Below are 23,569 nucleotides of genomic sequence, written 5' to 3' on the forward strand. Positions count from 1 at the left end.
ACCCAAAGGTTGGACAAAATTTACCTTGCTGCCTGAGGCCAACAAATCTGAGGTTATATCGGTTTAAGATTGGCCCTCGGTAAGCATTCCTGATTCATGAAATCTAGAGAGTTAGGAAAGCTCCGCCATACTGGTTTCACCAATCATATACTACTAGTAATATAGTAGAGCCGTTGAAAGAACATTAACGACCCCTATCATTTAATAATAGCTAATAATCGCCCTGTTACTTCTATATTGACTTGAATGCTATAAGTGGTGAGGGAGGCGGTAAGCTGGTTAAAAAAATCCCTTCGAGCAATGGAGAATTTGTTTTAAATTGTCTCATGTGTGACTATCTGGAATGAGTGACATAAAAATGAAGATTTGAACGAAGATAAGAAAATAGAGAATCCTCATCGTAAATCTACATTTCTCTGTGCAATCCGTCTCGTAGACCACCCTCCGCGACACCCTAGATGCTGTCGTCCGGGCAGCAAATTAAAAGATCATTTTGATAACCCCATAGCCAGAGCTGTGCAGGTTATGTTGTATGTGTGTAGGGGTCAGACACAATTGACGAGCCAGTGACATTCAATAACAAGAATTTGACCCATTTTCACCAATAGAATAAGCTAAAGAGAAAGGCAATGGAAAATTGGAAAAAGATAAATTAGAGAGAAGAATAAGAGAAGGCTTGGCGTCGAACAGCGCGTTCCAATCAGCGCGTTCCAATCGGGCGACCACAGCATCTCTACTACACGCCCTTCTCACATCCTCTGTGAGCCCCAGAGCAGTCATCATCGCATCATGCCCCAATAACTCAATGAGTATATGGCTATCCGAATTCCTAGAATGGAGCTTTTATACTACTCCGATCGTCTGAAAGGCATTGTGGTCGTTTCTAGAGCGACAATCCACTCACTGAAGGCCATTGAATCACTTGCGGCGTTATAATGAACAAAAGTACCCGTGGGAGCAGGTAGCCGAGCTTGTTGTATGATTGTATATTCAAAACGCCTGGCGTAGATGGAATAAAATCCATTTAAAGGAAAACCAGCGATACTTCATCACGGAAGAAATCAAAACCCTGCGGCCAAACTTCGCGTATATGAATTTGACCATCGTCTAGCATCAGCAAATTTACGGAGTCCGTATCATCAATCTGAGGGAGCGACGAAGTGGCATTATTCAAGCTATGGAGGCTTAAATTTAGAGAGGTTGACGTCAGCACCACACCATGGGATTTGAGAATATCCACGGTGATATAGATATGCCTTAGATCAAGCCTGGCAAGTCGTCTTGACGACAGATGCGCGACATGCGGAGAGAAGACCACGAATGAAAATTGGCATGAGAGAGGCGAAGACAAAAAGAAGCTGGATAGCAGAAAAAAGCCCATCTAGACACCTGAGGGCACATGGCCGTAGAGATGATCCAAAGGAGAGCGACTGAAGAAATGCGGATAAAGATCAAGTTCTGGCTTCTATCTTCAAATAAAACCATGCAAACCTAATCTCCTCGCTGTGAGAGATTAGAATCTCAATTCAAACATGAGCAAACGAGCTTCTAGCGTCTGTGGAAGAGGCGGGAGAAGATTGATTGTTTGCGATGTCGGTTAGAGTTAGAAATTTGCCATTCGTTGAGAGCAGATATAGAAGTCAGAGTGTCCGGGTGATTTGAGCCTATTATTTGGCACCTTGACTGAACACATGCTGTCATTAATTGGAAAGCACCTTCGTGTTGACCTGATGACTTCAAGTTCCAGGCAAGGTTGTGCATACTGGTCAGTGTATCAGGATGTTCTGACCCAAGCACCCGCTTATGGGTCTCCATCACTTGTAGCTCGAGGTCTTCAGCTTCCTTCCACCGTCCCTGATTCTGGTAGGTCGAAGCAAGGTTGGCCATACTGGTCAGTGTATCAGGATGTTCTGACCCAAGCACCCGCTTATGGGTCTCCATCACTTGTAGCCCAAGGTCTTCAGCTTCCTTCCACCGTCCCTGATCCCGGTAGGTCAAAGTAAGGTTGTGCATACTGGTCAAAGCATCAGGATGCTCTGACCCAAGCACCCGCTTATGGGTCTCCATCACTTGTAGCCCAAGGTCTTCAGCTTCCTTCCACCGTCCCTGATTCCAGTAGGTCAAAGCAAGGTTGGCCATACTGTTCAAAGTATCAGGATGCTCTGACCCAAGTACCTGATTCCTTGTTTTCATTGCCTCTGTCTGAATATCTTCAGCTTTCTTCCATTTACCATCAAGCGTTAACAACGACCCTAGTATGTCTAAACTTTCAAGGGTTTTTGGACTCTCTTGACTAAATAAATCTTTCCTCACTTTGGCTGACTTTTCTGCCATTCTTTTGCCGTCGAAATAATTCCCACTTTCTCTTGCAAACCATGCCGTTCTATACAGCAGGGATGCCCATTCATCCAGGAAAAAAGCGGATTTAGGCTGCTGCTTCAGAGCGCAGAGCACATGAGAGAACATTGATTGGCAGGTTGGTTAATTCTCGATGTTACCATCGGGAAATTTCGAAGAAAGTAGATGTATAAAGTCTCCTTGCCATCTTTCAAGCAGCTTTTGCGAGTTCAGCCAATCTTGCATCGCCAGCTGGACAAGTCGGTGCATCTCAAAGATCTTTCCATCCAAAGAAACAGAAATCATAGAGAAATCTCTCAGTACCGATATATCTTCTTGAAGATTATCGACTTGATCGGGCTCACTTCTGCTCTCGTCCTGGTCAATATCATCATTTCCACTCTCTCCAGGGAGAGATTGTCTTCGAATATTTTGTGTCTTGTTCTCTCGAAGCAGATGATCAGGGATTCCTTGTCGATCAAAGAAGCTCATAAGAGACAATAAATCCGCTGAGACTGGGCTGGTTCTTTGAATATAATCGAATGATATTTGCCATGAAGTGAGGATCGAGTTCTTGGCCTCAGTGTCTCGACGAAGATGCCCCCCCTCATTGTCAAGAAGAGTGACTTTCTGGCGATCACTCCTCTGGAAATTTTCAAGATACTGTTGGACTGACTCTTAGGGTGCCCTTCGTCTGATATAGGACGCTGCTTGCACAATGGCAAGCGGCATGAACTCAAGCGCTGCAATCAGTTGATTGACATCTTGCATGTTTGCTTGTGCGCCAAACTTTTTCTCAAAAAGGGCGAATGCTTGAGTTTCGTCCATCGGGTTGACCTCAATAACGTCATCGTCTTCCACTAATCGTAAGGCCACGCGCCGGCTTCGACTTGTGAAGATAATGGAGCCTTTTGAGATCTGTGAGAAGTACCCCCAGATCGACCGACCCGGCGGCCTACTTTGATTAGTCCCGCCGTCTGCTGTTTCAAGAATAAATTGGTCGTCGTCTAGATTGTCAAGAACAAGAATCCATTTGTTCTTCGCATCCTGTAGCCAATCATAAAGAAGCTTGAATATGTTCGCCTGTGGGTTCTGCCGGCCTGGTAACTTGACTCGATCGGCGATCTCTCGGCAGCTCTGCTCGAAACGGTTCTTGTTACTTGCGTGGATCCAGAAAACCCATGTATCGGCAGATCGATCTCGAACTTGGTAACAGTATTCGATAGCAAGTTGCGATTTTCTGCTTGGTTGTTAGAAATCGCGAATACTGCGACCAGTCTCAACTTACCCAACACCACCCAGACCAACTAGTGCGATACGAGACCCAGGAACGAGGGTTTTCTTATCAACTTTCTCAAGTAGAGTCCCACGACTAACAAATTCTCGGTCGCGAGGAAATGGAACCGTTGAAAGCGGGGCTGGTGGAGTTTCCGGTCGCTCTAGGAACTTGTTAGTCAAGTCGACCCAGGGTTCTCGTGGTACCTACCCGCATGAGGATAGAAACTCGCATTGACCGTTCCATTCACAATACCAGCCTGGAAGCCAGAGTTTGTGCCACCAAAAGATATAGAGTCCATGTAAACACTCTATGAAAAAAGTGTTTGTCAAGGGTGTAGCCTGAGGGAGAAAGAAGCACCAAATGTGGTAATATGAGGACGTATGGAAGAATAGAAGGATCAGACAGAGCGGAGAAAAAAGGTCAGGCCTCCAGCTCGGTGCTAGTTTTCGGAGGATTCTACAATAATGTTCAGGATGGTAAGCAGAAGAAAAGCTCCAACATTCAATCATCCTCAGCTGCACCGTCAGGTGACTAGGGCGCTTATCGGTAATTTGATCTTTAAATAAAATATCATAACCCTTCCCTCTTTAGATATAGAACAATTGCTTCTATCAATTTTCCTCCGTAAATTACTGCCCAAATTTCATTTCATATTCCTATATTCCTCGACCAAAGATATCCAATCTTAGTTTCCTGTGTATCAGATATATGGAGGTATCTCTTTCGTTTACGAAGTGTAACCCCGCATCGTGGTCAAAATCCCGAGGTCTGGATAATTTGAAAGGGAGCAATTCCAAAAAGAGCTTGAGATACACCGAATGTTCTCACAAAATCCACCTTGCCACTATATTGTCCAGTGTATTTTCTTTTTAGACAGCGATATATTTTCTACTAATCTACTTCCTAAATATGTGGCTTTCTTCAAGGATACAAAATAATCATCTTCTGGACCAGCAAAATATGGTGATATCTATAGTGGAAAAGTTGGAGCCTCTTTCCCTCCGAATAAAACGAATAAACAATCTCGCTCAAACCGACGCTTTCTTGGAATCTCTCAATGTCGCCCATGGCGATCTACGCCCTGAAAATATCCAACTTGATCGCAATCGACTAAAATTATCCGATTCTGGTTGTACGGCGAAAATTGGAACATTCTACGAAGGTTGTGCGGGTCCTTATAGTACTTGATAGTGATGAGGCAGACCAATGAGAGAGAATGTGGAACTTTGGCTCTCTTGGCCCTCGGACCGAACAGTTCGCTCTCGGTTCCATTTACTAATTTATAAGTTACGGTTTTGAGGTCAGCAGAGATCAGTTTCTCACCAAAGATATCTGCCACCATGGCCCTAAAGTTTTGAAGCTACAACAAACCATAGAGCTCCCCATTTTGGATGGCAATCCCCTGATTGACTATATTATTGAAAAATGTTAGCATAATAATAATGTGTCAGGGCCTTGAAATGAGCGGCGCAAACGAACATGCTTTTGAACGAGAGAACGGATGTAACAGAAAATAATAGAAGCAAAATTAAGGAAAGCAGAATTAAGGAAAGCAGCGAAGTCGCAAGTTTCGCGGCTGTCAATTGTGATGAAGGACCCTCAAAAGATGATTTTATTCCTAGTCAGGGATTTCGTCAGGACCCGGAGAAACGTGTAATTCTTCCAGAGATTTTCTTCGGGCGAACCCGAGAAAACTGTATTCACTTGCGATTCGTACAGGTGTAGCCTTTGAGATTCATTTTGAATGACATGAATTTGATGGGAAATTCCTAGAATTTGCTCAAAATGACCAATTCTCTTCAGAAAATAAAGACTGTTACGAAGCAGGTATTTAACCTAGGTCGTTCTAGAAAAGCAGGATTAGGTATGATAAATCCCTTGTCTTCTTTAAGACAGGGTGTCTCCAACTTAGGTGACCACAGTCGTACAAATGCTGTCAGATGGTTTTTTCTTATATTTGGCTATCAGTTTAGATGAAAGTACTTATAGCGCTCGCTAATTTGCCCTGATCTCACTTCAAGTTTCCTGAACGGTGCTCTATCTGGAGAAAAGAAAAGAAAAGAGCTGCGGCAGGCCATGAAGTGCATCATCAATCAAATATCACAAAGGAAATTGATTTTCGAGAATGAAAGGAATATGATTTGACCAGATGCACAGTTGATTGCAATAACTGTCCCGGATGAAACATTCTGAAAGCAAGTGAGTTATCCAGGGACAGTCTTTATTCATCCCATACCCACATTTTTTTGACGAATAGTCAGACTCTATCTCAACTATCCCGCACCTGGTCTGAAGAAGATTAGGACGAAATTCATAATATCTCAGGAAGTAAGGGGAGTTGATAGAGAGAAATGAGGTGCATTGGCCGGTGGCCGGATCCCAGATCTTGACCGTCTCATCCACGGATGCCGATGCGATTCGAAGAGACCACGTAACCGATTTGACAGCATCTTTATGTTCTAAGACTTTAACAGACTGACCAGTGACCGCATCCCAGATCCTGGCTGTTGCATCGGATGAGCCTGATTCAAGACGGCTGTTGTCTTGCGACCAGGCAACCACATCGACAGGTTCTGTATGCCCTTTCAATACCAAGTCACACCTGCCCGTAGCCGGATTCCAGATGCTAACAGACTTGTCAGTGGAGGCTGAGGCGAGTCGGCCATCATCTTTTGACCAGGCGATCAAGCTGACCCAGGCCCAATGTCCCCTAAGAACTACCAGACACTGGCCAGTAGCTGGATCCCAGATCATTATCGTTTGATCACATGAAGCTGATGCGAGTCGTTTTCCGTCTTGTGTCCAAGCAATAGAGCTGACTCCTCGAGAATGTCCTTCAAGGCTCAATCTACATTGGCCAGTAGTCTGATCCCAAATCTTTATTGTCTCATCCCAGGATTCTGATGCGAATTACGTTCCGTTCTTTGACCAAGAAAATGAGTAAACTTCCTCACTATGCCCCTTGAGGGTCGAAGTAGATTGGCCGGTGGTCGGATTCCATAATTTTATAGTCCAATCTTGGCATGATGCAGCAAGTCGACTTTTATCTTCCGACCAAGTAATATAATCAAACGGACCACTGCGTCCCTCGAGGGTTGGGGGGAAATGGCTACTAACTTCCCAGATTTTAATTGTGTTATCATCAGAGGATGGTGCCAGTCGGTTGTTGTCTTGTGACCAAGCAACAGACGATACCCAGCTTCTGTGCCCCTTACATGGTTTGAACACACTTCGAATTCCAGATCCGAATAAAGTTATGAGAGCATGATGCGAGTCGTCTACCATTCGACGACCAAGTAATCGAAGTTATGCACTTGTCAATACCATCAAAGCTTAACGTGCATTTTCTAGTCGTCAGATCCCAAATCCGGATTGTATGTGCTGAGGCCGATGCGAGTCGCCTTCCATTTTGCAACCAGGCGATCGAAGTGATGTGCATTGTATGTTTCTTTAGGGATAATTCGCACTCGCCAGTAGCGAGACTTCAGATTCTGACTGATTTATCACTTGATGGTAAGGCAAGGAGCCTGTCATTTGACCAGGCCACAGAGGAGATCCCATCAATATCACCTTCAATGGTTGACAAGCATTCGCTGGTAGTAGGATCCCATATCATAACAATCCACCCCCAGACGATGATGCAAGTTGGTTTCCATCCTGTGACCAGGAAATGAATGTAACACGGCGGCCATGGCCTTTTAATACTCGGAGACATGTTCCAGTAGCTAGGTCCCAGATTCTAACCGTCCCATCATAAGATCCTGATGCAATCCTGTTGTGCTTTGATCAGGAAACTGCACTGACCAAATAAGTATGCCCCTCAAGCTTCAACACGCATTGGCCAGTAGTGGAGTCCCGGATTCTGACTGTGTAATCATCCGAACCTGATGCCATTCGGGTATTATCTTGTGACCAGGCAACTGATCGGACTGTCGCAAGATGACCCTCTAAGGTCTGAAGACATTGATTCCAGTTCTCTTCCGTCTGTAGCATATTTAGGATCCACTGCGGGGCTTCTCATTGATAGCAAATCCTTGTAAGACTGTTCACTGGGCTGAAGATAAGGCATGAGGCATATATTTGAAGAGGACTGCTCTCAATGGCCACTCTATGGAATTTGATGAATCGACAGACATCCTGAACTCGACTTCGAAAGGTATCTGATTCTGCTTGATCCTATTAGAGTAGTCTTGTTATCATAGGAAACATAGATATTGGGGGAGTGCATAGACAACTCCATACCTGGGTTAATTTGTCAAGTTTGACCAACGCCATTATACCTTTCGAGACATGTTCCATAATACTTAATGCTTCTCAATAGCCAGTGAATATACTTTTGTTGTAGAAATATATCCACTACGCCTCCCTCCTCAAAATTAGAGATCAATGCTTGTCCACACCCGCTATCCTGAAGGTGATCAACCCAGTAAATGGAGGCATACTTTATAGCTATAGTATGCAATCCTGGAAATCCCGATACAAGTCAAGTGCCATTTCGTCTGAAACATAATTACTGACATTTGGAAGACCGTGAACAAATTGAAGCCGCTTCCAAGGTTGTCTCCCGACTGAGAAATGCAGGCTAGGCCCATCATGTTTAGGCCACCGCAAAATGCGACCGAGCCCGTAGCTTGGCACCATAAAAGTATAGAAAGAACATACCGATCTGAAGTATAGGTCAGAAAATCGTAAGGTGCGAGAGATGAGAAATTGGATCGATCAGTGTGCACTTACAATTCCTAAAATGCTCAAACCAGCCAGCACGGTCACACCTTTATCAACACCAAGGTTCTGAAACATGGGTCGCGCAAATAGGATAAAGGCAAATGCAAATGCAGACCGTGAAAAATCATTTCCGGCGAACAAGGAAGCCGCATACTTTGGATAGACTAGGGGAACGTAGACGAAAATGCATTGCAAGATGATGAATACCGATGATCCATATATCATAATGCCAACTGCACTCACACTCCAATTAATGTCGTCCCTGGAAGTCCAGGCTGGATAATTTGCAAGTTAGCCGTTTCATGTAGATTTGGGGAATATAGCATCCAGATATAAGTAGGCTGCTTACCAAAGATGAACAGTCCCGCAGGCACAGTTAAAGAAGCAAATATTGCAGGAACTAAGCGGTGTTCCGGTGCGCGGTGGCCATTTTGGATCAAATCGGGCATCATGTAAGTATAGAGGTAAGTGATATAGATAGTCACTCCAATTCCACATGCAATGACGATGGCGATGAACACAAGCGCAGTCTTCCCAAGGTTAAATCCGTATATGATCGGATATACCAAGGGAAAAGCTTCGAAGAATGAATAATAGATTCCGTATACCAGGGAGGTGTAGACGTTGGTGAAGAGTATGGCTGGGTCTTTCATCATTATCTCGATAGGCTTGGCTAAAGAAATTAGAACCTCTTGACCGAATGTTAGATGATCCCTTGCGATTTCAGATTGCGAGAAGATATTGGAGTTGCCGGTGATTCTGCGCAGTCGCTGCGCACGATGTAGGAGAATGGTGTCGGGGGAGGTCTCAGGAAGGAAGACGAGCATGATACAAAAGACGGGGCCACTCATCCATAGGATCTCCCACATTGCCCATCTCCATCTAAAAAGATAATTAACATGAAGATCTACTGAAATTTCTATCCCTAAAGACTTACCCTTCTTTGACGATGGCAAAGGCTGACAAAACTGGACCAAGAGCTGGACCACAGTATGCTGCTGCAACCCAGCTGGTCAACAGCAAGGGAACGTAAATTTCGTTGTACTGGAATTTGTCATCATAATCAGCTCCCGATCAAGGTAGTGGGGAAGACTTAGAAGAGGAAGAAATCAACGAACCATATCCCCCATTGAGGCGCCACCACTTGCCAGACAGGGACTCCCGAAGAAGCCTTGAAGAAAGCGAAGGATCATCAGGCCTGGGTAGTTATCAACCAAAGCTGTCGGAATGCAAAGAATAACGAAAATGAAAAAGGATATGAGATATGGAACATTCCGACCGTAGGCTGGGACTTCACTCATGGGCGAAAATAGCAGTGGTCCCAGGCCATCTGAGAGAAAGCAGTACGTTAGGGATTATCACTGGCAAATCGTGGTTGGATCAAGTTACATACATCCCAAAACGTATAACGCCAATCCCAACGAAGCCTCGGTTTGACTAACGTGGAAATGTTCCATGATTTGACTTCTCAGCAGTTAGTTTAGTTTCTCAGTAACAACCTTTATTTCCTGGTAGGAAACTCACCTCTCGGTTGGCACGTAGATCGCCGACCCACAGTACACCACAAAAGTATACAAACTTTCAAAACAAAATTGCAAGTCAGCCAGCCATCGATAGGGTATTAATCAAAGATGAACTGATAACCCACCATATTTGGGCAGCAGTGATCTTCTTTCTCAATGGTGACCAGTTTCTTGGATTCGTTGGGTCTTCTGGTCCATCCCACTCAACTACATGCGTTTCTTCTGTACTCCGACCGTGAGATATATCATGAACTGTTTGCGGTAGTGGATTGCAGGAGTCTCCAGATGAGGAGTTCCTTCGTGTCGTTGTGCTATCATTCTCGAGGATTTGCTTCTGCTCCACAGGTCGTTTTGTCTTTTCTTCACTTATAGGAAAATTGAATCCAGGAAGTTCTTCCGGATAGAGCAAGACACGATTACCTGTGATCCACCGCAAAATTTGGCCAATGGGCGAGTCGCGCACTATATCCATGTTGTGAGGTGAGGAAGGAGAGAGAATAGAAAGATGTGCTAACTTCTATCTAATACCGGAATGAAGAAACTATTTATTTATTATGATATTTTCAGCTTCGCCATATCCATGCATGAACCTAAATTTCGATGTATCTTATAAGGTAGAGACATGAGAAATGAGATGCCGTTCGTACGACATGCGAGCCACACCCGGGAACAAAGTGATTTCCCGGCACTCGGACCAATTGCAGATCTTCATAATCCGTATTCCATGTTTCGATTCTACACCGACACGGGTCCCAAATTGGGGCAATTGATTGAAGGAGCAACACGTTATCAATATCTTGTCATTGTAAGAGCAAAGTACACAGCGTGAAGGCTAGGCTGTGTAGCCTGTCATTAACGGATTTCTCATCAGCCCGATGAGGTCGGCAGATTTTCACGACACGTGTCTCGCATAGAATCATTTTCGGCATTAAGTTCAGCTACGCCGTCATAAACGGGTGTGAATCGTGCAAAATGGATGCCATCATCACCGGCAGATAGTCAGCAAATTCGACTAAATATAACCATGAGATAATCCACTTTGCAGGTCCGTGCCCTCGGCTGCCCAGCAGTCTTACTTACTGCATGTAGATTCTAGCCTTTCTCTTTTTTTCATAGCGCACCGATATCTCACATATTGAACTTTATGCATGCTTACTCGGCCAGCTCCGTAGCCTCATATCCCGATCAATATCTACAAAAACGGTCATGCGGCATGGAGGCGTCCTGATGGCGGCTTGAGATTCGACATGCCAAAAACGTCCTACGTAGAATCAGATGAACCTTTCAGTTGATATAAAACGTACAAATGAAACAAAACAAACTTTAAGGTGATTTCACTCAAATATCTCACAAAGGAGCGAGCAATCGGCAAATTTGACTGGGCAAGGCTCGTCTGCATAAGAATGCCACCATTGGCTGTGCTTCGCTCGTCTTGGAAGTAAGCTGATTCTTGCAAGTCACTTTCCAGTGAATTAGGGAGCAGACTTGGCATTTTTTTATCCACTGCCGGTGGCTGGGCTGCTTGAGTGAGGAGCTCGCGGGCGATCCACCTTTGATTGGATGAGAGTCGTCTGCACGAGAAAGCCACCACAGGCTGCGCTCGTACCCGACAATCACCGCTAAATATTCTCACAGGGCTGACATTGTGAAATACGCCTCTGATGGGCTTGACTATTGGATTTTTAGCGGCTCTGATTTTGTGGTGAAAGTTTTTGAAAAATGACTTACATAATGGCTCTCTCAGCAAATGTATTGTTTCAATGTTCGATACTGCACGCGGTGTTTGCGGAGGGACAAAATTTGGATACACATATAGATATCAAGAGATAACAGAAGTTATTTGAAATTAGGAAAGTAACTTCTCATTTTTTTCAAGTCATTCTGGATAGAGATAAACTGAAATCTATTGAAAGGCCAATTAGAGCCTAAGTCCCAAAGTGAGCCGGGATGAATCGGAAATTAGTGCATATGATACATATACGCAGACAAAAAGCTGGCCCTGATTGGGAATAAAGGATTCCCAATCTCGAGCGCTGGGAACTCACCAGCGAAGTTTCTATGCTTTTTCCAACCATGTCCTGAAAATTTGTCACAAGTATAGTGTTTCCGTTAGTCGAGGCCATTTGATGCTTGGCAGCAAATTAAGGAGTACTGGTTTCAGGCAATGAACTGAATAATGTCGAATGACTTACAATTTTGACGATTGACCTGGACCTCTTAGAAGTCTCTTTTGTTCTACTTTCATCCATAATTTGTTGGATTATGGGCGCTGGTGAACCCTCCATTTGCTCCGTGCCTGTTTGTCTTTTTTCTAGATGGCAATCCTCTCCCTTTGTTCTCTTTCCTTCCTCCATATCCCTAGGAAATCAAACCTTTACATTCCGGTTCCAGGCCACGTATGTCACTGCCACCTCTTCTTCCCCTGGCTGATACCAGCATCCAGCTGTCGGAACTTTGAGGCTGTTTGTGTATCTTATGGGCTGTTGGGTCTTGATGGCAACCGGTGTAGTGGATACTTCGTCTTCAAAGCTGACTTCCTACAGTGCCAAGCAGTCATGAGTGTTGCCTCGCCATCTGCAAACGATTTGATGATCAGTCCATGACATAGTCGTTGCCCAGCACCTGCTTGCTTACCTCTATACTGATCCTTGGACTCCCCGCGAAAGAGACCCTATCAATTTATGCGTCCCTGATCTCTCGGAGTTCGTCCGCGGAGATTAAAGCACGAAGTGCGGCACATACGGGATCCACGAAGGTATCTCAGCCTCTGAGGATGACAAGGATGACAACTGGCTGACAGAATCTGGCGACAGAACCATGAGTTGACGTTTACTGCTACAATCATCTCAAATCTATTACAAGCAAGATTCGGCACAACGGTGTCTGTCCAGCGTGAGGTTTTGCGGTCCTCTGAAAGCGAGAATAAACTGACTTATTTTTTCTCTATTTTTACTTTCGTGAATTGTTGCGATTGTTAATTATGAACTGCAGATTATCGTTCGGTCCCAGAGCCTGATGTCACAGTAACGATTTGCCCTCCGAATAGGGTTGCTATGGCCGCGGTCGCGATATTCTCTTGTGGCCGCTGTGTCTGCGACGTGTCATGCGATAGAAACGATAGTCGTGATCATCGCCGTCGTCAGTTAAGGAGGGACCCTCCGACCTGTGCACGCATTCTTAGCCGTCTTGCAAGTCGGTAACATCGCGTTCCTGACAGTTGTCACAGTCAGGAAGTTCGTTGTGTTACTGTGATTCGTATAGTTTCCCTTCCAGGCGTGCGACAAGCAGCTTCATGGCGTCGAATTTTCTTAGTAATATACTCACCTCCAGCTCTGAGGAACACCCGCACTATTGGTGGCGCGGGAAGAACCGTCTGTGTGGTGATTTGGAGTTACGAATCCACGGTGTTTCTCGCCCTCATCTATCTTCTGTTTTGCTTCTGTTCACTCTGCAATATTCGTTAATCGTCCTCTCAATCCGTGGTCCATTCCCCTTTGTCCATTGGCTCGCCGTTTTGGCAAATGCTCATCTCACTTGGGGACTCTTTTTCTTTGACTCAACATTTTTTTAACTATCATTCAAACACAAGGGTTGATGTGGCAGGTGGATTAATTATCATATAGTCGAGATGACTGAATATTACTTGGAAATATTAGATAGTGAGCGAAGGGGTTAAGGTCTTAACTCCGCTTTCTCCGGTTAACCACAGCAAGGTATAGATAGCCGTCTCCCTCCGTCTAATCGCAATTTAAGAGATCACACAATCGAAATGGTCAACCCCCACTCTACTTGGTTAATAACTGGTGCTTCCTCTGGTTTGGGCAAAGCGCTTGCCTCCGAAGCTCTCAAGGCTGGCTACAAGGTTCTCGGAACCACACGCGACGTCGGCAAGGCTGAAACCGCCTACCCTGACTTTTCGGCTGAAGGTGGTATTTGGATAAGCTTAGATCCCGCTCAGAATGATGCCTATGATCAATTTGCGAAGTGCTCGAAGGAACATAACGTGGGCGTTCTGGTCAACAATGCAGGCTACGCTTTCATAGGCGGCGTGGAAGATACAAGGTTTGCTGTTGCAGGCCGATTTTTATGAGGGATTCGCTAAGTGTTTTCTAGTGAGACTGAAGTCCGCGACCAGATGGAGGTGAATTTTTATGGACCTCTTCGCGCTGTCCAGGCTTGTCTGCCCGTCATGCGTGCAAGGGGATCTGGCCATGTGATTCTTATTAGCAGTGGCGCTGGGTATGTTCGCCTTCCACAGGAGAGAGAACAAAATTATGCTGTGAACTATTTCTGACCTAATATATTCTACGAACTATAGATTCATAGCACGTCCTGCACGAGGAACGTATTCGGCTAGTAAATTTGGCATCGAGGCCATTCACGAGTCACTTTCTCACGAGGTCAAATCCTTCGGCATCAAAGTGCTAATTGTGGAGCCGGGTGCTTTCCGCACCCCATTTTCCAGTCGCATCATCACCCCCGCTCGGTTTGAAAATGGCTTCAGCGAGGGCTATAAGGGCACCATGGTTGAGCAGATGGTCAATGGAACTCGGCAGCTTGCATCGCTCCCTGACTATGTCAAAGGGGATCCGAACAAAGCCGCACGGGCAATCATCAAGGCTACTGAGACAGGCTATGATTATCTTCGTATGCCACTTGGGAAGGATTGTGTTGTCGCCTTGGAGACAAAAATTGGCGAACTACAGAGAGATCTAGAAGCCACGCGATCAATTGCCACAGCTACTGATGTGGATTAGATTGCTCTGCTGACATGTGCAGCCACTCAAATATATTGCATGATCTATGCATTCAGTGGAGTAAGACCTATTGATTGAATGTGCTGAAAATCAAAAAGAAAACAAAAACATACAACAGTCAGGATTCGCATGTGGTCACCCACCATACTACTAACTAACCGGCGTGTGGCTTAAGTACGGCTGAGCGGACGGGAAGCCCTGTTTTCCACACCCTATGGTCGTATGTACTGGACATTATGTCATTTCAGAATATATTGTGCAAGTCAAAGGAGTGGTGAATAAAATAAAAAGCCTGAAAATCAATGAGTGAAACCATATTGCGGTTGGGGGATTGTGGAGGCTGGCGCATAAGGGTTTCCTTGAGGGCCAGTTCCTGTATTTCTGCAGCTGGTATAAGTCTTGAAACTGGCAGGTGGTGATTGGACAACACCGAGTTGACTTACTTCGACATATCTGGGAGGTTTAATGACAGAGAGACGTGGCGTTATAAAGGAGGATGGTTGGTGAAGAGAAGAGGAAAAAGGCCAGAGAGAGGGAATTTAATTACCGGGCTTCTCGCTGAAGAAAATAAAGTGAAAGAAAATTGTATCAAAAATGAGTGAGACCAGGCTAGCACCCACAATGCTGGAAAATTAGATAATGGTAGCTTTTATATTCATCACCATCTTCCAAGTAGGTTATAGGGAATCGCATTAATATATAACAAGGATAAAGGGAGTGGTTTTATTGGGGTTGCCTCACAATGCCTGTAGCCTCACCATGTCTGTAGCCTCACCATGTCTGTAGCCTCACGTGATATCTACACCGACATTTCCGAGGGCCTCTTCCTCCTACAACTGCCTCACGAGAGTCATTTGATGGCCTCTGCGGGTAGCTCGTCATCTCTCAGGCAGTCAAGTGTCAATTTTGTCCCTCCCACCTTCCCTCTGTATATAGAATCCACTACAATACAGACACATTGCCTCCCTTCAAGGGAGCGCGGACGGGGCCTATCTGACGCCACGGTCTACGACCGCAGCGACAGGTAACCCGTTGCGGCCAAACTAAACTCTTCTTGCTCCTCTTGACTGTGTGAGGTCACCAATAAATCGCCTGTTATAGTATTAAGAGACTTTTCCACTTCTATAAAGTAATAGAGAACTAGGAGTACACATCTAGGTCCATCCAGTCACCTATATAATTTATTCAGTGATAAGTTAGCTATTACTATCCATAGTAGATTTTGAAACATATTAAGTATATCTACCTAAAGGTCTGCTAAACCTATACCTTAAATAAACCATTAGGGTTTATGTATATAATAGAAGGAGAATGGATAGGTATAAAATAGTAGCAATCGGATTATATCAAATCTAATCCTTGAAGAATCAAGGGTGAACGTAAAGGACATAGGCTTTTTACCCTATTCTTTCTTAGTAAGGTCAGCTAAGGCCATATGATATAATATCTAAATGATCTTATCAGTTTTATGATAATAACCAAAAGCGGGCTATCATAAGAAGGTAAATAGCTTGTGAAGATATTCTCATAGTTCTAGAGGGTCTAGAAATTCTAGAGCATATAGAGTATATAAGTTAAGGGTCTTCACTAGCTCTAGCATGGGATTGAACCACCTATATAGTAGCGTATAAGAGCGTGACCGAAGTATAGGAATGATAGAATTTAGGGGCGTAAGTAAGATTCACGTCTAAATAGGGTCTAGTAGTCAATATTAGAAATAAAGTATCAATAATGAGATTAAGTAGTTGGGGGTTAGATAGTGGCTCGCTTACCGGTTACATTGCCCTAAGGATAATTTGTAGACCCTTATTTCAGAATATTCTTACAATACTCCTTGATTATAGGCGTGCTCGAAATCCAGTCTCACTCATTAACTCTGTGTAATTCTTTCTCGAACTTTGTTCTAAAATTCTCTAGTCTGCCTTTACTTTGGCCTTATGTAGGGCCATGCCATATTTTAATATTAAATTATATGATCGGTGCGGCCTATCAATGTTTCTAAACGCTTAAAATAATTATTACTTTGTATAGTTATTACTTCCTACTTTAATTTTAAAGTTCATTACCCTAAGGAGTGTTTCCTTCTGAGAAAGTGAGAATAATATAGGGAAGGCGTGTCTTTTTATCACTTTCAATAGTGGGAAGATATGAATATCTTCTATCTTCAGCCCAAAATTACCTTACAAGAAAACATTTTTTTAGAAAAGAAGCTAGAATGGGCTTTATAAAATCTAGTAGTAATCGGATTCATATAAGTTTCGTATAAAAAATTTGCCAGAATCTGGTATTTAGCCACGGGCCTAGGCGCGTTATTTTTACCCGGGAAATCCATTCAAGTCGCTATTCGGTGCATTCTACTATACCCGGCTAGAGCGGTCTTAGATCTTACCATATAAATTAAATATGAACACAGCCGTTAACTGAAGTGGCGCGCTAATCGTTAGAAGAAATATCATCGACCATGACTTTGCGTTAACCGTTAGTTATAATAGCCCGTCTTTCAGAATCTCGGCTCGCTGCCGCTGGAAAAGTTGTTGTTCTGCTCTCATCCGCATTTTGATTTTATTTAGACGTTTATAACCTAACTCCTATGCATTGGTGAATTGTTCTTCTAGTTTGTGGAGTTTTTTGATTTGAGATTTCAACTGTATGGCAATGTCTCGCTCCTTCCTTTGCTGTTTCCTTATGATAGCGGCTTCAAAATCCTCGCTCTGCTTTCGTCGACTTTCTTTAGTAGGCTTACGCTTTGAGCGCTGGTAAAGCGCTGTCCCCGTTGGATACTATGGTCGCGTATAATTCGGTCACGAAAAGACAGCAGGGGCTCCGTATTTAGTGGAATCATAACAATCGGAGGTTTCTCATCTTCCAAGTATGTTTTGCAAATATGATGATATGGTGACCACCCAACCTTTGCCTCAAGTTGTTAGTAAGTATGTTATAAGTAACGGAAGCATTGAAGCAAACCTGATATATCCCATGATCTGAGGCTACTCCCCTAATAGCAAATTCAAGTATGTCGCCAAACTTCTCTTTCGCCTGTTTGAGATTCATCAATTTACGGCCATCTCGCACTTCATGGTGCGCCATGAGATTCCTGATAACCTTCACTTTTTGCATCAATTGGCGGAAGATTATCACTTCGTCATCACCCATAATTTTGGTGAGACTTCCATCGTTCCTCTGCAATTCAAGATGAAGGATCCTAATTGTAGCCGGCAAGTCCGCTGCCTGATGACATCTGAATCCTATTGTGTTGAAATCTTGCGCATCAATTATCTCACAAAGTATGTAGCCCAAAAACTCGAGCTTGTCGGTCCAAGTCGTTAATTGTGTTTGTGCATCAAAGTAGGCCGCTGTATATTCAGACATCTTGGTAGTCAAACTGCAATATCAAAAAACCTTGACTTCGTCATAAGGCGTGCATATATAACAGTTTAGATAGGTGGGGTCGTTGCCGTTCTAGCGAATGTCATCGTCATGACTTTGGTGAGGAGATATCACCATGACGTCGACGATTTCGACTAGATAGAGCAAATTACGTTTATTGTATTTATAGAGACTGTTTCGTAGGTGGAAATTTGGTCGGTGTGAAGCCGTACCCTAGCATTACTATCTGGGTGGCGTTATTTCTTACCGTTCAGAGATACCCTGCTAAGAATGTGGGCCAGGAGCAGACTAACTCACAAAGGCGTGGCGTTATGCAAAACAGAGTTTGAGAAAGAATGGAGGATAGTAAAGAGGTGAAACTGGATTCGAGCATATGCATATCAAGTTGACGATCTATATTTTGCAATTTTGATTCAATTGAATGTTAGCCGCGCAAATCACACATGTGACCCAAAGTATTAGTATATGCTTTCTGACCTTGTTTACGTGCTCAGGAACTAGCCCATTACCATAGAGAGGTGGAAGAGGGAAGTATCTATTGGTTCCATCAACTTTAGTGGAGGCTCTTTATAACTTCCTCAATTAACTAGGCATAGTCGGCGTGTAGTAAACGAAAAATAACCTATGAAAGTAGCCGGAGTAAGAAGTGCGATTTTTGCCATTAATTCTTGTTACTGCGGCGTTGTTTAGGCTAGTGTCTTTGAGGCTATGCAAAATCCTCGCATTCTATAGATGAATCCAGAGATATTTCTAGAGGGGTTCATCATCTAGTGCGGAGCTCTTTTCTCGGGCTTATTCTGGTTTATTACGTTTTATTGCCGCAACTGCCAAAGTGCAGGACGTGAGTCGGGACGAAACTCCCAAACAGCCGCCGGGCGAATCAATCGATTTTGTGCTTCCTTTTCAGGATCTCAGCTCCGACTTGAACATTCAATATGCACATGTGGCCTATACGATGTTGGATGAGATGCTCCAGCACTGGTACTGAGCGTTGATTATTACTTTGCTTGACCGCTGATTGATTGTGTTCTTTTCGAGCAGGACGGTCTAGAACGACGGAACTGGAAGCCTTATTTTGGAATTAAAATTCTATCAATTGGAATATGTATAACACACCGCTCTATGTAAAGTCTGCGGTTCTATAGGTACAGTAGAAGTTTACCCGTCCGGGTTTTTATGCACACTACATGAATATTGGAGACAAATGGCTATGAAAAGCTCGAGATAGGCGACCGAGTTGCCTCTTTAATAACACTATATAATCTAGATTAAGTTATTTCCTAACACATACGACCATAGGGTGTGGAGAACAGGGCTTCCCGTCCGCTCAGCCGTACTTAAGCCACACGCCGGTTAGTTAGTAGTATGGTGGGTGACCACATGCGAATCCTGACTGTTGTATGTTTTTGTTTTTTATCTATGTTCGTTTTCTAGACAGAAACTATGGCGGAGTCTCCAAGAGCACGCAATTCCAGGCATCGGTAACCTGCCGCCGAGCATGGATTTATATTTGACCGTAAATTCAATCAAAAGGCGGAAAATTCTATGAATTCTTGTAATAACATGCTTGAAAATAGAACTAAACCAAAAACCAAACAGAATTTGGTTAAGAAGTGGTCATTGGCAACAATCACGACGGTTGAGTCGATGCAGAACCCTGGAAAGGGAGATGTCTGTTCACTAAACGAGCTCTCAACTCCTCAGCTCAAACTAGAATCGATTTCCTGAGACTGCCCTCGCGCATCCGCGTTAGTCTCGCTGTTACGGCGGAACGTCCATTTAGTTTGATTTCATTGGCCCTCGAAGCAAACGCCCGGATGTAGTATTGTCAAACATAGAATCGCAATCACGATCATGGCTCCCTCAAACACCATAAAGAGAACTTGGTTGTTTGCCAACGAGCTGTGGAATCCACCCTTCAATTCTGCAACTCGAAATACGGATCTTGTAAAAATGGCAACAGTTGCCAAGGCCAGACCTAGACTCACGGTCAACACTTGATGGGTGAAAGGGGGGAGATGCTCTTACCAGCAAGAAATCCTTTCCATCTAAGGCCATTTCGAAGCTCACACATTTCCGGCTTCTCATTGAGAGCGTCCGGGTTTTTATGCACACTCCATGCATATTGGAGACAAATGGCTATGAAAAGCACGAGGGAGGCGACCTGGGTTGCCAAACCAGCAATCAAAATTTTGACACCGGTTTGCGCGACAATGTGCTGATTAGAGTCGGCAATCGAGGTAATGGCACCACCCGCGGCTTGGAGGATCAGTGAAATCAAGTCACAAAGAACAAAAAATATTGTGTAGGTGCGAGGCTGGAGGAGCGATATTCTCTCACGATAGATTTTCACAATTCGTCCGAGGCAAATGTAAATTGACGCGCTGAAGAATGCCGGTCCAATGGTGAGGCAAACCAGATATCTATATGTTTTCAGTTAGTATGCGCGGGTTCTTGATGACTGCGAGAGAAGTCAGAATATCATGACTCACTCTAGGTATGGGTTGAAGAGAAATGGATTGTCGTGCATCTGTAACCTTCCCGCATATCCAATGATTTCGAGCACCAGGCCGCCGAAAAGGCCTGCTGAAAAGCCCCAGGTCTTGTATCTAATACCTAAACCCAATTGAAATATCAAGAAGACCGCAAAAAGGGCCAAGTAGAAGGCATTGTCAGCCAGCGAAGGAAAATAGTAGACATAGGCTTCGGTAATGGGACAAGTCGCCAATATGCAAGAATCAGAGTTTGTCTCGGCTTTCAATTGAGGGAAAGGGTAGGTTGGCCTGGTATGATGAAAGTTCTGCTTTTAACTCAACATAAGAAAGCTCGATGCCTGGATTACCCCCATGAGGCCCAGGAAAATGCGGCGCCGAATAAAAAGCGATCTTTTCTGAAATGCCTTGAAGTTCCACAATGTGCATGAGGTATCTGTCAGACGCATACCCCGTATCCGCTGCCAAATACATGCCCAGGCTTTCGAGACATAGTAGATATAGGAAGTAAAACCGCTTTTGTAGAATTTGAGAAATTCTTAGACATATTAGTCGCCATAAGAACCTCGGATTCTTCAAAGATTTGGATGACAGATTTTCTTACGCAGATGAGAATTAGAAACATCCTATAATAGCGCGTCTCTCATCCCGTCCCCGGGACACTAAATCTTTATCGTCATCACCATCGAAGCTGACCCGTGTCGTCCAATATCGCTGCTCTGGGGGACGATCCAGTTGTAGATCAGTGATGACACTGATGGCAAGACTTAGATACTGATAATACCGCCGTGGCCTAGAGTGATACTGGCACCTGTTCCTATTACCAGACATAATTCAAACTGGGGGAGGTGAAAAAAGTCGTGTAATACCATGCAATATGGACCAAAAGACCCTGTAAAACTTCAAATGAAATTTTCCCGCTACCAATAATGCATTCGGAGATCGCCTTTTTAGATTCCATCTCTAGCTTGCGCTGCAGGAACAAATTTTCGTATAAGGCGGCATTGATGATCGCAAGGAACAGTAATGGCTTTTCTCGGCGCAGCTGCTGCGCATTCACCTGTGGTGGAATTATGACGAACGGGCAGTAGTGGGTAAGAGTAGTTTGATAGACTTTCAGGAGAACATTGGCTGCATCAATCGTCAGGAGCCCTTGATCGATTACATCTGTGCAGGCGGCAGGAGCAATCGTAGCAACGCTGACTGGAGATCCATCGGCCGTGCTACCATCTTTCTTCTGACGCCTCAGACGAATTTCATGAACATCTCACTATAATGATAACTTACCAGACCTCGATTCCCCGGAAGCGCCAGCAGCTGGTCAACTTTCGCTTCCAGTGCATCCATCCTTCTTTACAACGGTCAGTTTGAGAAAATGGAGCATTCATCTCAACCCCTACCTATCTTTACTATTCCTGCGGGTTGCTTCTGTGCTTCGATCACCAGTATACTGACAAATCTTTCCTAGGCGGTCACATCTATACGCAGTCTGAGCATGCTAGGCCCACATGATGGGCATAACTCACCGGTCGCAATTTCCAGTCTCCTTTTGTCGATCACAGCGTATTTTGGCTTCGCGCAATTCTGACAGATTTTAGAAGAGCCATTGGAATTAATTTTCACCTTCGGAGGATCAGACATGAGTGAGGGGCTTATTGTTAGTAACAAAACAAAAAAAATATGTCGCGGGCGGGGAAGGTTTACTCACAAGGGAAAACAAAGAACTGGAGGTACCACCTATTGAATGGGGGCCAAAACCGACTCGCCAAGGAGGCAAGTCAATTAGCGCGTCAGCGTGGGTGGCTTAGTAAATGGTTGACTAGGAACGCTTGGCGTGTGCATGTGAATGATCTTATCAGTACACTTTTGACAATCTTGCTGATAGCCTGGTCGCTGTACACGCTGCCGTTGGTTAATAGAAGACGCGGAAAAATTTAAAATGGAGGAAGGAAAGAAAGCAATAAAGAACGTGAGGCTGAGGACTATAATAATTGTGAAGCCCGAGCTGGTCCTGTTTGGAATCACAACAAACATCTAGCCAATCACCAAGCACAGAATCAGGTATACACCTATGGTGCCTGGAATACAAGGCTTCAACAAATCTCTTTCCAAGTCTCTCTTTTCTTGTCCTCTAGATGTGCACTAAAGAATTCAACTCGAAATGGTGATCAGTACATACATGATACGACCATAGGGTGTGGAGAACAGGACCTTAGTTGTATGACTAAGCAGCAGTGAGGTCCCCGCGTTTACATTTCAAACCGCACCCACACCATCCAAAAATGATACGAATCACGCCTTGACTCGCGTACGAATAAACAGATAACAGTGAGGCTTAACCGACGTTTTCACTAAAAATGATACCTGTAGGTAAAGAAATGTGGTACCTCAAGGTCATTGCTCATGAAAACAGGAACATCAACCGCCATCCGGCTGGAATGACTGCCCGGCGGATATCTTTTGTTTGGTGTTCCACTTTCTCTCACCTGCTGAATTCCATGTACTTAGTCTCGTGAATAAGAACTTCCGCATATTCACTGAGCCATTTCTCTACTCCAAGATCCAGTGGATCTGGCGACAGCCTAAATTTTCCTCCCCCAATCACTCAGTTATTGCGGACAATCCTTTGCAGGCCGCAGCTGGCTGCTTACATTAAAGACATCCGCCTCGAAGGCCCTGTCTTCGACAAGCTTCCGCCTCGAATCCCTGCCTCCAGTGCCGAAATAGACAGTGCCACTAAAATTTAACCGGACCATCAGACTCCGCCATAGCGACCTTTGGATGAAAGGATTAGTCCAGGGTACAATGGATGCTTTGGTTGCTCTCCTTTTGGCACAACTCTCCAATCTAAGTTATCTATATCTTGGTGCTGCGATTACACAACAGAGTGACAATATTGGCATGATCCTCCGTTCAGCTATCTATGAGCCTGCGAGTCAAAGGCTACCAGACTTTCAGCATCTCCAAGATGTCACTGTCCTCACTAGAACCAATTATCAAATATGCCAGGTCCTTATACAGTCACTCCCTAAATGCCAATTTCGGAAAATGAGGAAATGTCAAAAGTTC

The 23,569-nt window shown here is 44.3% G+C and overlaps 9 protein-coding genes across 9 annotated transcripts; 3 read left to right on the top strand and 6 right to left on the bottom strand.

Annotated features, from left to right (window-relative positions):
• Positions 1-4,324: 4,324 nt before the first annotated feature.
• On the top strand, positions 4,325-4,804 carry N7520_009135 (uncharacterized protein; the record flags this gene model as incomplete). Its single annotated transcript, XM_057143069.1, is given in 2 exon segments — positions 4,325-4,474; positions 4,490-4,804. 2 exon segments carry the CDS (start codon positions 4,325-4,327, stop codon positions 4,802-4,804), a joined length of 465 nt encoding a protein of 154 aa, XP_056992357.1.
• A 28-nt stretch (positions 4,805-4,832) lies between these two features.
• N7520_009136 (uncharacterized protein) lies at positions 4,833-5,048 on the top strand (the record flags this gene model as incomplete). The annotated part of the gene is made up of 2 exons (XM_057143070.1): positions 4,833-4,870; positions 4,904-5,048. The coding sequence occupies 2 exons, from the start codon at positions 4,833-4,835 to the stop codon at positions 5,046-5,048; spliced, it is 183 nt and encodes a 60-aa protein (XP_056992358.1).
• Positions 5,049-5,716: 668 nt separating this feature from the next.
• N7520_009137 (WD40 repeat domain-containing protein) lies at positions 5,717-6,901 on the bottom strand (the record flags this gene model as incomplete). The annotated part of the gene is made up of 2 exons (XM_057143071.1): positions 5,717-6,516; positions 6,571-6,901. 2 exons carry the CDS (start codon positions 6,899-6,901, stop codon positions 5,717-5,719), a joined length of 1,131 nt encoding a protein of 376 aa, XP_056992359.1.
• A 440-nt stretch (positions 6,902-7,341) lies between these two features.
• On the bottom strand, positions 7,342-7,609 carry N7520_009138 (WD40 repeat domain-containing protein; the record flags this gene model as incomplete). Its single annotated transcript, XM_057143072.1, is given in 2 exon segments — positions 7,342-7,410; positions 7,421-7,609. 2 exon segments carry the CDS (start codon positions 7,607-7,609, stop codon positions 7,342-7,344), a joined length of 258 nt encoding a protein of 85 aa, XP_056992360.1.
• Positions 7,610-7,633: 24 nt separating this feature from the next.
• On the bottom strand, positions 7,634-8,208 carry N7520_009139 (uncharacterized protein; the record flags this gene model as incomplete). The annotated part of the gene is made up of 3 exons (XM_057143073.1): positions 7,634-7,792; positions 7,887-8,057; positions 8,131-8,208. The coding sequence occupies 3 exons, from the start codon at positions 8,206-8,208 to the stop codon at positions 7,634-7,636; spliced, it is 408 nt and encodes a 135-aa protein (XP_056992361.1).
• Positions 8,209-8,213: 5 nt separating this feature from the next.
• On the bottom strand, positions 8,214-10,336 carry N7520_009140 (MFS transporter; the record flags this gene model as incomplete). Its single annotated transcript, XM_057143074.1, has 8 exons — positions 8,214-8,282; positions 8,351-8,616; positions 8,691-9,223; positions 9,279-9,385; positions 9,460-9,671; positions 9,735-9,805; positions 9,866-9,919; positions 9,990-10,336. The coding sequence occupies 8 exons, from the start codon at positions 10,334-10,336 to the stop codon at positions 8,214-8,216; spliced, it is 1,659 nt and encodes a 552-aa protein (XP_056992362.1).
• A 732-nt stretch (positions 10,337-11,068) lies between these two features.
• Positions 11,069-11,356, bottom strand: N7520_009141 (uncharacterized protein; the record flags this gene model as incomplete). Its single annotated transcript, XM_057143075.1, has 2 exons — positions 11,069-11,125; positions 11,216-11,356. 2 exons carry the CDS (start codon positions 11,354-11,356, stop codon positions 11,069-11,071), a joined length of 198 nt encoding a protein of 65 aa, XP_056992363.1.
• Positions 11,357-13,633: 2,277 nt separating this feature from the next.
• N7520_009142 (SDR family oxidoreductase) lies at positions 13,634-14,621 on the top strand (the record flags this gene model as incomplete). Its single annotated transcript, XM_057143076.1, has 3 exons — positions 13,634-13,926; positions 13,978-14,103; positions 14,183-14,621. 3 exons carry the CDS (start codon positions 13,634-13,636, stop codon positions 14,619-14,621), a joined length of 858 nt encoding a protein of 285 aa, XP_056992364.1.
• A 5,177-nt stretch (positions 14,622-19,798) lies between these two features.
• N7520_009143 (RTA1 domain-containing protein) lies at positions 19,799-21,888 on the bottom strand (the record flags this gene model as incomplete). The annotated part of the gene is made up of 7 exons (XM_057143077.1): positions 19,799-19,991; positions 20,081-20,431; positions 20,501-20,791; positions 20,820-21,073; positions 21,164-21,311; positions 21,370-21,744; positions 21,788-21,888. 7 exons carry the CDS (start codon positions 21,886-21,888, stop codon positions 19,799-19,801), a joined length of 1,713 nt encoding a protein of 570 aa, XP_056992365.1.
• Positions 21,889-23,569: the final 1,681 nt, after the last annotated feature.

Source organism: Penicillium odoratum (assembly GCF_028828045.1).
Source record: "Penicillium odoratum strain IBT 22623 chromosome Unknown utg000006l_segment0_segment0, whole genome shotgun sequence".
Classification (NCBI taxonomy): Eukaryota; Fungi; Ascomycota; class Eurotiomycetes; order Eurotiales; family Aspergillaceae; genus Penicillium; species Penicillium odoratum.